Genomic DNA, 12,505 nt, shown 5'->3' with positions numbered 1-12,505 from the left:
TTTTTAATATTTTTACCACGTCACAATTTAAAGGAGACGTTTTGCAACAAAATTCCTTTTGTCCACTGCAATACGAGTAGTAGACAAACAAATGAACTTCTTTGGACTTTCTGTCAGTCTGAGGTTTTATCTCCGGTTTTATTCAGTAGTTCTTCAAAAGGACACTTTAATACGCTTACATTACACTAGGTATTTCAAGGGTGGTTCAGGCTTTTATTTTGATAGCTTATCACGGAAATGGTGACTGTACGTATCTTAGAAAAACTAGTAATTTGATGATGACGGCGTTTATTACATTTTTTAAAATATAAATAACGGTGTTGTGGTAAATGATCGTTTACCTAGCAGTCATAGTACATGCAGCAGTGTGTGTGTGTGTGTTTTTCCACAAATGGTATTAATGCCCGCTTCCCACTAAGCTGTGTGCTGATTGGTCAGTAGCCTACTTGACATTTTGAAGGGTCATTTAACAGCTTTGTAATATGTAACAAGGAGTAGAATCAAGTGAGGACAGGCAGCATCAAAACTAACACATTTTATAATTAGAAAAACCTCTGAAAATGAAAACTGGTAATCTGATGTTTCAGGAATACAGACACTGTATCATATTTACAAACACTTGGATGAAGGAACAATTACAACAGTGGTACTGTATCAGGGTTAAATCAGTTCATGTAAGTGCTTTGCAATATTTGTAAGCAGTACCTGAGTATAGCAAAAGGCAGGGAGTTCGGGTATATTTATTACAGTTATGCACAGCTAAAATTGTAGGAAACCCTATTTTGCACGTTTTACATTAAAAAAAATGCGGAAATATTTGCTACAAAAATTACAGAGCAAACATTTACACTGCATGTTCATTTAGGGTATAAGTGCTCATAAAAAAACAAAGAAAATGTTTAGGAAATCTGTAAGCCTTTGAGTTCAGTTATTTTAAGACTTACTATAAACCTCTAGTGTAATTTTCATTCACTCTGTCTTGTCCATGTGGTTTTGCATCTCAACTCTTGATCTGTCTGCAGATTGAGGCTAACTGGTTAATGCAGCTTGTGACAGCAGGAGGGACAGTTTGGGATGTTTCTCCTCTCCACCCTGCCAGTGCATCCAGGGCTTGTTTGGGGTTGCAGGGAGACAGGTCGTAGATACAGTAGACAGCTGCTAACTGGACCTCCCATGGCACGCCTGCAGAGACAAGACATGATGAGATTAAAATTGTTGATTAAACTCCATCTGTTAAATGGCACTTCTCTTCCACATCAGGATTTCTTTTTTCATTTATTTGGCATAATCATAAAAAAAAAAAAAAAAAAAAAAAAAAAAAAAATCAATCATACCTTCAGTCTGTCCATGTCTACCAAACACGTTGATGACGTTGGCGACAGTTACCACAGTGGAAGCACTCTTCTCTTTAATTCCCACTTGACCAAGGCGCCCTATTTAAAACAAAAAGACAATGAAATTCTTTGCTTTCCTCTGGTGATTATTACACATCACTTCAGACTGTGAGTAACACACAAATAAATTAACAGAAAAACTGACCTATGAGTCGGAGTACAGTGGCAACAGTAACATCAGAGACTGGTACTTGTTGATCTCTGGGCTGCGTCACCCAAGTGTTCATTAATGGCCACAATTCCTTGCTGTCAAAACAAAATGAACAGATTACCACAGGTACACAGACTCCTCAATTAAAGAATGGCTAAATTATAGGACGGATTTCAATGACACTTTTATTTTCTTTGAAAGACAAATGTTAATTTACTGCATCTTGAAATGCTGTAGCTTCAGTTCTGAAAATAATAAAATGCTCACCCCACTACGTTTTCATAGGTCCACCTCCACTTCTTGTGTGTACAAAGGAGATGCAGTGTGAAGACATGTTCCCAGACCTCAGGTCCCAGATCGTCTCCATACCGACTATGTTTTGTTAGAGACAGATTTGACCCTGACTGAATGGCAGACAGTGTTCTGGAGATCAGCTGGTCAATGTCACAGGGAGGACTCTGCAGAGACAGAGGAAGATCAGGTTTTAGAGGGTCCATTCTACTTAATTTGAGATGACACAGATGGAAGAGATGATAGGAAACCAGGGGAGAGGGAGACAGGCAATGATATGAAACAAATGTCTCAGTTGGACATGAACTGGGGATATTGTTGTTCATGTGTAAACCATGGTCACTGGACATAGACAAGTGTAAGCTCAGTTAAAAAACAAATTATATAATGTGAAGGTCTCCAAAACTACCTTGTCCCAACCAAGGAATGCCGAAATGCAGCTGAGAAGCTCTTCTTGTGTTTTCAGTTTGGTGACAGCATGTATGGCCTGACACAGGGAACTACTGTGTGACAGGACACTGGGCCATGTTGTCACCATGAACAAAATCAGCTTAGCAGAATCTGGAAAGTCTGCAGTGTGAAAGACAACATAAAAACATGAAAACATTGCCTTCTGCCTTTTGCCAAGGTAGAAATATATATACTGTACATTTTGCAAATACCCGTGTGGCTGTACCAACATGGTATAAGAGGTTTTGGGGATGTAAAATCAATTCCTAACCTTCTGTGAGAATGCTGTAGGCCAGGATGTGAGCCTTCTCCCAGTATCTCGCCTGTCTACAGATCCCTGTGTAGACTCTACATAGGGCTTGCATGTAGTTTCTGCTAAGGTCCTTTTTCTTAGCCTTCAGTTTGTCCAAGATAGCCAAAATCATATCATCTGCCTTGAGATGAAAAAAGAGAAAAGATATACATCAAAATGCAACTAAATTCATTTCCCATTAAAACAAAACTGAATGAAAACACTTCATGTCACTAATTAATGGAATTCATTTGTCTTTCTGTATACTTTATATACTATGATTACATTCACAATACTGCCTTCACACACAGACTATGGCTATTGATATGTGGATCTTTTTTTTCCTTTCCTTGTTTTAACCATAGCAAGTTAAAGTTAACAGTTTACAGATGAAGTATCAAATGGCACATCATTTGTAAATGCAAGTTTTTTTTCCAAATGCACTGTAACTTACAGTAGAATGATACTGCAAAGTAATGAGAAGATTAGAACTAAGTCAGAGAGTGAATAATGCTAGATACGGTATATAAGCACAGTAAACTGGCATACTAACCAAGTCTCTGTGGCAAATCTCTGAGATTACTTCTTTCTCCTCATCTCTCAAGACAGGTTTTTTGGGGAGGTTACCAACGTACAGATGGCTCTGGATCACAGGCAGGAGATCGAAGCACTGGTTTTCAATCTTCTTTAAAGAGTTAACAATGAGATTCTGCTCTGCAGGTTCTACACTTTCCGTAGATCGAGAGTCTGTCTCATTTTGGAGTTGTCTGAGCTTCAGAGTTTGAGGTGCAGTGGTTTCCTCTCCACTGTTTGAGGAAGAAGGCACATGCTTGTGACTGCCAGTAGGGGAGCAGCTATCAAGCCTGAAACATTTGCTATTTTTAAGCTCAGGAGAACTGATGGCCTGTCTTTTTTTTCCTCTCATCTCAGTTTTGGTGAAGGCCGTTGAGGTGGAGTTGATAGTTTTAAAGCTGGATATCTGACTGTCGCCTGTCACAGGTAATGTTCCGCTCTCCGATGAACAAATGCTGAGATTGACATTCCCTCTGAGAATGCTCAGAGTTCGGGCACGGGCAGAGAGGTCTGGATACATGGTGTCAAGTATTCTCATGGAGTTTTCCTGAGATGGATTGGAGGAAGAGGATGGAGAGGAATTCATTGCTGTCAGGGGAAGGCGACCTGGGACTGGCACAGCATGTTTTGGGGTGGCAGAGCCGAACTGAAGCGGTGATGAAGGGACGCCATTTGGTGGGAGTGGACTGGTTAGGGATGAAGAACTCAGCTGCTGACTGTTAGGGGTTAAGTGAGCCTGGACAGGAGTGGTTGGAGAAACCAATCTACCCATGGGTGAAGGGAAAGAGAGTTTTCCAATAGCCTGCATACGATTCACTGGTTTTACTACCTTTGGAGGTGTGCTCAGAGGAGTTAGGACAGGAGGAAGTGGAGGGCCCATTTCAGAGAGAAGTTGGCCTATGCACACGGGTGGTTGAGTTGCACCTGAAACAACAGGTAGACTAGCTTCTTCTCTGATCACATGAGGTGTTTGGCTTTCATGCACGTTTATATATGAGTCCAAACATTTATTTTGTTCATTTGTGGCAGCAGCATTCTGATCTAATGAGGTAGTATCACTTGGGTCTACTCTGTCCTGAGGCAGGTCTTTAACAGTAGCTTTTTCAATGATGTTTCCTAAATCATGCACAGGCAGTGGAGTCTTTTTATTTGTTTGTGCTACTGCGTTTGGGTGAGTTTCTGAAGGCTGCAGTTTTATAGAGGGTAACAGACATGAAGGACTCAATCGCTTGCATAGACTATGTAGATTTTCATTCAATGAGTCACAGTTAACAGTTGAGTTAGAAAGGGAAGGCTCATGAGCAGCCATTTTTTCACTGTTCAATGTCTTTTTTGAAAGTGTTTCAACATTTTCATGACAAGACAGATGTCCACCACACACCTCGTCTACATTTTCCATCTTTAATGCTGAAGAGTTTTGAGGTGATTGAGGTCTATTATCACTATTTGGCTCAGAGAGAGAAGCTGTTATATTGCCCTTCCCAGCTGCTTGTGCTTCATGAATTTTTTCATCTCTGAAAAATTTATTGGCTGCATTATTTTCACTCAACTCAATATGTTTTGAGATACTACTGCTGTCAGTGTTGTTTGCCATGGAGGAAGTATCTTCAGGCATTTCTGAGTCTCTGTTGAGTCTCTCTGACCCTTCTTTCTCCTGGGAAATCAAAACTGTGACAGCTTGACTGCCCTGTCCTAAACCACAAGAATCCTCAGTACTTTTTTGAACTTCTGAACCATTTTCAGTATGTGCAACCTCTGTGTTTTTTACAGAGTCAGTTAATGTTGAAGTACATAGCTGTACATCTCTGGCTTCTTCAGATGTTACAGTGGTATCACTTCCTCTAGTGGACTCTTCACCATCTGGAGTACCTGTCTTGACAGCTGTAAAATCATTAGGGCTTGCATCTATATCCATCTTTGTAATTACTGGAAAATTGTCTTCCTTTGGTTCTCTTAAATCATCTTCAGTTTCAGAGATGCTATTGGCAACGCTGCTACTGGGATTTTCACTGCAGGATGGGTCTTGACTTTCAGCAGTTAATGAAACAATCTTAACCAAAACCGTATTCTCAGATGTGGAGGAAGAGGATGATGATGGTGCTGATACTAACTGCACAGTTGCTGGCACATGTTCAGGCAGAATGTCTTTTTGAAGATGAATTTCTTCACCATCCATGCCACTTTTATTATTCATCTCTGTAATTCCACTCATCTCATTCTGTCCCAAGTCTTTGGAGTCATTTTCATTGGAGACATGTTTTACTTCCTGTGTTATGACAGATGGCAATTCCATATTTTCGTCTGTTGGTAGTATAGATGATTCTGGATAGTGGCTTATCACTAACGGTGTAGGTAAGGACTCCACTTTTTGAACAGCAACAGAGTTAAAAGAGGGCTTCAGATGGTTTTCCTTTTCTACCTCATCTGTCTCCATAGATTCCATCTTTGTGTCCTAAAATAAGAAAATAAGAATGCAATTTGTGAAATGTTATGACCCGAACGTGTGGGAATGACAAGGTTAACCAAACGTGTGCTTTACAGAAATAATTACAAATGTAAAATCTACCTTTTTTATTAATATATTTAATTTTATATTCCGTGTAAGACTTTTGAATTGCTCATTTATTCACTGTGATAAGAATTCTTGCAAAGTACATGTACTGTATAAAAACATGAACTTTAACAGGGAAACCTGCATATTAGCCAATAATCAAAAGCAACAACAAAAAAAAATAGTCAAATTAAATAAATCCAAATTCTCACCAAGTCTGGTATTGGGGATATGCAGGGAAGCATTGGTTGAAACATTTTCATTATCTCCTCAACCAATACTTCAGAGCTGCCCAAGTCAGTAGTTGGCTCCTCAGTTTTGTCTTCCTTTGATAAATGCTTGCTCTTTTTGCAGATGTCTGTTTGCTTCTTGGGACTTGATGACTGCAGAGATGTCGTCTGTTTAATGACTTTCCGTGCACGAGGAGAGGGTTTCGACTGTGTAGAAGCTGCTTTTGCCTGCACCGGCAGAGTGCCGCATTCACTGTTCTGCTGAGAGGCAAACTGGGTTATGGTACTCAGATGGGAGTGTAGCTGTTTTTGTGGAGAGGAGGATAAAACTTGCTTGGAACTGGAGCAGGACTCTGAAATTACAAGAACAAGAGAGGACTGACACAGTTGTTCTTTGTATAAAATTTAAATAAAAAGAAAACAAAACAAAATAATAATTGGCCCAAGTTAAAAGTTGCAGCTGTGCCAAAAGGTTTAATGATGCCTCACCAGGCAAGTGAAACAGATTTGCTGACTGCTGCTGAGGTTCCACACATGTCCACAGATTCTCTAGCAGTGTCCGGAACTTCTCTGAAAAACACACACAAACAGTCACAAACTGCAAAAGGAAGAAAAACAATCAGAATTTAGGGTTAATGCACCTGATTAGCTCATCAAATTCATAGAATAAATAATACGTTATAACAACCTTTGTCAACTTTCGGCTCTGCAGGTGTAGTTGCTTGAGTTGATATGCTCCTATGCTCTGTTGAGAAATAATTCAGTTGATAAACTTAAATTTAATTTTCAAAAATACTGCTGTTGTGAAGAAAAAACACTTCATAGGTCAAATTAATGTGGTTATAGTTTTATTTTACCTGTATATTAGCAACTTTGAAACACAAACACTGAAATTTTGTCACTTTTTTTTTAAAATCTGATTGCAGCCAAATAGATATTTATTGTAACACTATATTTGTAAATGACACTGTTACTCGTTTACCTTTATTCCTTTCTTCTTCCAATTTCAACAGTCTCACCTGCAGAAGAATTGAGATTATACATAAAGAAAGATCAATTTAATAATACTAACAATATTTTCAGCACATTTATCATTTATAGAGATCATTACTACACCTGGAGATCATCAATATTTCTCTCTAGTTGGATCTTCTCTTTGGTCAACTGGGATATTTGCTGGTTCTGTTTGCAAACTGAATCTGTAGATAAGGACAAATATATGTTTAGCTGAACTGCCAAATTATCACTGTGAGATAAAGATCATAGACATTCACAAGAATATATTTTATATTATAGTGTGAAAACCAACCTTCAAGCAGTTTAACTTTATTTTCAAGGCTGTCCTTTCTGTGGACGTGAGAACAAAATGCAGTTTTTTAGAACCATTTGGTTTAATTTTCTTAAGAAGAAAAACAACAAAGCATGAATAATCAGCATGTAGCACAGAGTTAAAGTTTCATAACAAATATAAACTTGCAGTTAAAAAAAGTATATCTAAGCTAGCAACTTTCACATCTTACATGTTTGCTGTCTTTAAGTTCTCCTCTATTAATTTTTCAACTTGAGCTGCTTGTGCCTGAGATTTCTTCAGAGAAGTCTGTAGAGATGAAAATAATAAAAAAACATAATTCAGAAGTTGGCAGAACTACTACTTTACTTATATTGTTGGTTAGGAGTTTGAAAATGTCCATGTATTTGGTGAGCACTTTATTGCATACCTGAGCTTTGAGCAAAGCATCTTCTGTCTCAGCCTTTTCCCTCTTCAGCTGTGAATTTTCAACTGATTGCTTTTCCATCAGTCCTAAATGTTTGAAATACAATTTAGTGCAAAATGAGGGACAAATACAACATATTTTAAAATATTACTTTCAAATTAGACAACTGGTAAAAGTTACAACACATGACTGCAAAGTACCTTGTACATCCTTTAGCTGGTCTTCAAACTTCTTATTTCTGAGGTATGAGAAAAATACTAGTTAGCATTTTACCACAAATATAGTATTATCTACACTGTCAGGAAGCACCATGTCTTACTCTGCCACTGTCTTGCTGTTTTCCTGCTTCAGTTTTTCCATCTCTTCAGACATCTGTCCATAGGCCTTAAGAGCACCCTATCAAAAAATAAAACATGAATATCAGCATTCCAGTATGACGTTCACCAAATTACAAAAGTTCAGCATAAAACAGGGAACCTTATTTGGATGGATAAATGTATAACATTAATATTAACTGACATTATTACAATCTGAAGGAATATCCCTTAAACAGGGGTCTGCAAGATATACCTTCTTTTCTTCAAGTTCAGCTTGCACAGATTCATAATCTGCAGTCTTTTTCTCCAGAGTACCCAATCTGATCTTCAGCTGTTCCAGCTGTTGGTGAAGCTGCACTGTGTCACTGTAAAACATATATTAGAAGGGCATGAAGGTGATAATCCAATTGCTGCAACAAGAACTGAGGAACATATGACTGTCTCTGTGATCCTTGTGCAACAGTCGCTGACAGGTACAGCACCCCTGCACTCACATTCTTGGGACTCAAAACTTTACTGCATCATAATGATCAATAGTAGTAATGATAATACATTATGTTTTTTAATTAATTTATACCCATGACTGCGCATTTACCAAGGTAACACTGAGATACTAAAAAGATAATTATTGAGTTAAAACAAAATGTTTAACTCTTCTCTCTGAACTTAGGGCTATGGAATCACCATTTTTTCAGAAACCAGACTCAAAACCTAAAAAAGCATGAATAAATATGTTTGTGGTTTTTAAGCTATTAATAATAAACAATAATGGACAACTGGTAAAAACAGACAGCCAATAGACTGAAGTTATTGCAAGGGAAAGTGAGTAATAAAGTAGCTGCACGGTCCATTATGATGTCCAAATAATAATAATAATAATGTAGGTTAATTCAGAATTTCTATCATTTCATCCATCCATTCATTTTCTTCCTCTTATCCGGGGCTGGGTCGTGGGGGCAGTGGTCTAAGCAGGGACACCCCAGTCATGACCCAGAGCTCATCACCATAGGTGAGAGTAGGGTCGTAGAATGAAATTCAGAATTACGAGATTTAAAATATAAAACTCTTCTTTATCTCGTTGAGATTGTCTAAAGAAAAGTTCCCTTAGGAAAGACACAGCTAACTTTAAAACCTGTGAGGGATCATAAGAATAAGTCATATGCTCATGCCCCTTACCTAATCCAAACCGTTCCTTTGTTTTGTTTCTCGATCAGTGACATTTCAGAAGACAACATATTGCCAGTATCCAACGTATTGTCACTGACGGCTAAGTTTAACTAGTCGGTCTAGTCTGAGACGTGTTACCATGGCAATTAGTAATCAGTGGTTAATACTCACTCTGAAACCGTTATTTTCTGTTTCAGTGCCAGAAATGACGACACATATTCGGTCAGGCTCTACAGTAAGAGACGGGGAGAAACAAAACGAAAACAAACATCATTACCAACACGTCCATTTTAGCGGAGGTGCTAAAAACACACGCAAACATATGAATCGTGTTACAACCGACGGACACAGGTCACAATCCGTATTGTGAGACAAAACACAAATCGACTGCGTTTTCTGTTGACGTTATATAAGAAAGTAATCTGACCTGATGCAAAACAAAACAGTTTTGACAGTTTCCAGTAGTCGCGTCCGCCGCGATGGCTACCGTTTTGGAAGGATTGTCCCCTGGCATCATGTTAAGACACGTTTCATCGTAACTCCTACGAACGTAATAATATGTCTTATTAATTCACGGTCATGACTCGGTGACACAGGACACGAGTTACGTTCAAAACATTTTCACATTTTCGCGTCTCCCACGTTGACCAAGGACCAAAGTCAGGACCCTATACGGGAAGCTTCACGAAATGCCGGTCACGCTAGAATAATACATTTCTTAGTACGGTGTGAGCACATTCAATTTCTGTTGTTTATTTAATTTTACTGGAGTAACACACATGTTCGCTTGGACATCATATTTTTTTCTCAATCGAAATATGATGTTTGCTGTCACTCGGATTTTTCGTCAGGCACATACTTCAGGCTCGTGGGGGCGTTACTATTACTGATACAATTGTAACACTACTGGCTGTCAAAACTAACTTCCTGGATTAGCTAGAGCGTTAACTTTCTGAATAGTAAGCGGTTTGCTGGTCCTTTTATGTCTCCAAATGTTGCACATTTGACAATATCGACGTTTTCGTACCAGAATTAGAAGTATAAACGTAGATATCATATTTAATATAATACAGCTAAGAAAAATCACATCTTACACCTTCCCTGGTGGTCTAGTGGTTAGGATTCGGCGCTCTCACCGCCGCGGCCCGGGTTCGATTCCCGGTCAGGGAACTACGTTTTCCGACTACGAAGTTTTACTTGTAAGTGAGCTGTTCCAACAGCTTTTACAGAATGTCGAAATCCATATAACTGTGTAGCCAGCACGTTTTGACTCTTAGTAGGAAGCACATGTATTTAAAACCCCCCATCTTTTAGGTACTATGGGGTTCAGCTGTGGAACCAACTTCCACATAACATCAAAAATGCCCTAACGCTGACCAGTTTCAAATCCAGACTTAAGACCAAACTGCTTCAAATGCTAGTTATTGTAGTTTTAACACTTTCCCTCAAATATTTTTATGAATGCTTTTATTATCTTGCTTTTATTTATTTGCCTGTGTGTATGAAATGTACTGCTGCATGAAATATGCTGCTGCATATATATGTATATATGTATACACATGACACGTATATGCAGCAGAGGGCACTGTTGTATCTATAACCGTGGTCCTACAGATTCACATACACAGAATGCTACCGGAGTACCATAATTAATTATTTAAATAACTGCTTCCCACTAGTTTTGCTATTTGACATGCAAACGTATTAATTTAAAAAGGTCAAAATCAAAGTTCATATCTAAATACCCTATATAGTACTAAATAGTGTTGTAATACAGAATTTAAAAAAGATGGAAACTTGTCAACATGTCCCCATTTCCACTGCAATTGTGTTTAGCCATGCTGTGTGAGCAGTATTCGTATGCAATTAAAATGAACCATGCACACCCTTAATATTTTGAACTTGTCTCAGAGGAGTTTTTTTCTCTGAATTTGTTAAAACTTTCTATTGAGAGGAGTGCTTTGCTCATTCTAGTAAGTTACCAGGTGTTCTTCAAACCGGTGATTCCAGTAACTGAGGGGAAGTGACTAAAGGTGCTGGGATGCATCCTGATAGATAGTTAATAACTGTGTAACTTCAGATGAGTCTAAAGGGTGTAGCTTCAAAGCTTAAGAGCAAACTTTCTCTAAACAGATGCGGTCACATAGCATAGCTTCTTGACATGGATTAGGTAACACTTTATGTTGGCAGATTTATCTCGATCACCTTTGTTATCAACAAGAAGACTGTGTCGGATCACTGTATCAACAAAACCTTTTATCCTCTTAATCCCCTTAGTTATATATGTTTGGATTGTCTCCTCTTTGTTGACTTTGTTAAGCTGCTTTAGCAAGTAATACAATGAAAGTAATATATATTTGCTATTGAATGTCAAAGTATAAGTCAGAGAAACAATACTTTATAGCTTTGATGACCTATACTGATGTAAGAGATTAATCTTTGAACAATCATGAAAGGGTCCACAGTCTGTCACAGGGCTAAGTCACATTAACAGAAAAACACATGCACATTTATACATTCATATCTGCACACAGTTTAGAAGCTTTAATGCATTGAACCTGCATGTCTTTAGACTGCAGGAGGAAATGCAAATAGACACTGGGAACAAGATAAAAACTCCAGACACATAGTGAACAATAAGTTGGAAAGTTAGAGCCTGTGTTCAAAGTCATTTTCTTGTTGGTGTTTAACTTGTCTCTTCACTTGTCTTCTCTTATCTATTTTCTCTTCTCTTTTCTCTCTTTTCTCTCTTCTCTTCTCTTCTCTTCTCTTCTCTCTTCTCTTCTCTTCTCTTCCTCTTCTCTTCTCTCTTCTCTTCTCTTCTCTTCTCTTCTCTTCTCTTCTCTTCTCTTCTCTTTTCTTTTCTCTTCTCTTCCTCTTCTCTTCTCTCTTCTCTTCTCTTCTCTTCTCTTTTGACTTGACTGGGGAGCAAACTGGCTGATTACAGTACATTCCAGACTATGTGTGTGGTGTTGCTTTTGTCAGCAAACTGGCATTAATTAATAAAACAGTTTTACATCTCTGAGTGTTGTGGAGACATTTGCCTATGAAAAAAACTACTAACATGCTGACATTTATTCTTTCATATAGTGTCTACGTACAAGCGCACAGTAGTGCCCACAGCTGACCAACTATAAATCAACTACAGAGAGGTGGTTGACAAGAAGGAAATCCCCTTTTTCTCTTTCTACCCTTCTTTCCCTTTGCCTCATTCCATGTTTTTCTCAAAGCATTTTTTTGACAACACCAAATACATAAATGCCCTTCCTCCTCCTTTTTTCTTTTTACTCTGTTTCCCTGTCTTCTCTTTAACCCCCCCTCTCCATCTGAGAGCCTTAGTGCTGTGCCCCAGGGACTAAGACAATGGTGATTTT

General features: G+C 38.3%; 1 protein-coding gene and 1 non-coding gene across 2 annotated transcripts; one reads left to right on the top strand and one right to left on the bottom strand.

Annotated features, from left to right (window-relative positions):
* Positions 1–522: 522 nt before the first annotated feature.
* Positions 523–9,795, bottom strand: ice1 (KIAA0947-like (H. sapiens)). Its single transcript, XM_026294064.1, has 20 exons — positions 9,559–9,795; positions 9,303–9,361; positions 8,218–8,329; positions 7,967–8,043; positions 7,848–7,885; positions 7,651–7,733; positions 7,453–7,529; positions 7,242–7,279; positions 7,049–7,131; positions 6,915–6,951; positions 6,621–6,677; positions 6,422–6,502; positions 5,915–6,285; positions 3,132–5,603; positions 2,558–2,720; positions 2,246–2,406; positions 1,813–2,003; positions 1,540–1,640; positions 1,335–1,433; positions 523–1,182 (listed from the first exon to the last, which is right to left on the bottom strand). Exons 1-20 carry the CDS (start codon positions 9,646–9,648, stop codon positions 1,001–1,003), a joined length of 4,572 nt encoding a protein of 1,523 aa, XP_026149849.1. The 5' UTR covers positions 9,649–9,795; the 3' UTR covers positions 523–1,000.
* A 434-nt stretch (positions 9,796–10,229) lies between these two features.
* On the top strand, positions 10,230–10,301 carry trnae-cuc (transfer RNA glutamic acid (anticodon CUC)). Its single transcript has one exon. It is a non-coding gene; the product is annotated as a tRNA-Glu (tRNA).
* Positions 10,302–12,505: the final 2,204 nt, after the last annotated feature.

This window comes from Mastacembelus armatus, chromosome 16 (genome assembly GCF_900324485.2).
Source record: "Mastacembelus armatus chromosome 16, fMasArm1.2, whole genome shotgun sequence".
NCBI lineage: Eukaryota > Metazoa > Chordata > Actinopteri > Synbranchiformes > Mastacembelidae > Mastacembelus > Mastacembelus armatus.
This window is presented reverse-complemented; position numbering and strand designations above follow the sequence as displayed.

Excerpts from the sequence above, each read along its gene's own strand:
- ice1 (XM_026294064.1), bottom strand. The coding sequence starts at position 9,648 with ATGATGCCAGGGGACAATCCTTCCAAAACGGTAGCCATCGCGGCGGAC. Across the intron at positions 1,641-1,812 it reads ACCTATGAAAACGTAGTGGG|CAAGGAATTGTGGCCATTAA; the intron begins GTGAGCATTTTA and ends TTGTTTTGACAG. Across the intron at positions 1,434-1,539 it reads CACTGTACTCCGACTCATAG|GGCGCCTTGGTCAAGTGGGA; the intron begins GTCAGTTTTTCT and ends TGTTTTAAATAG.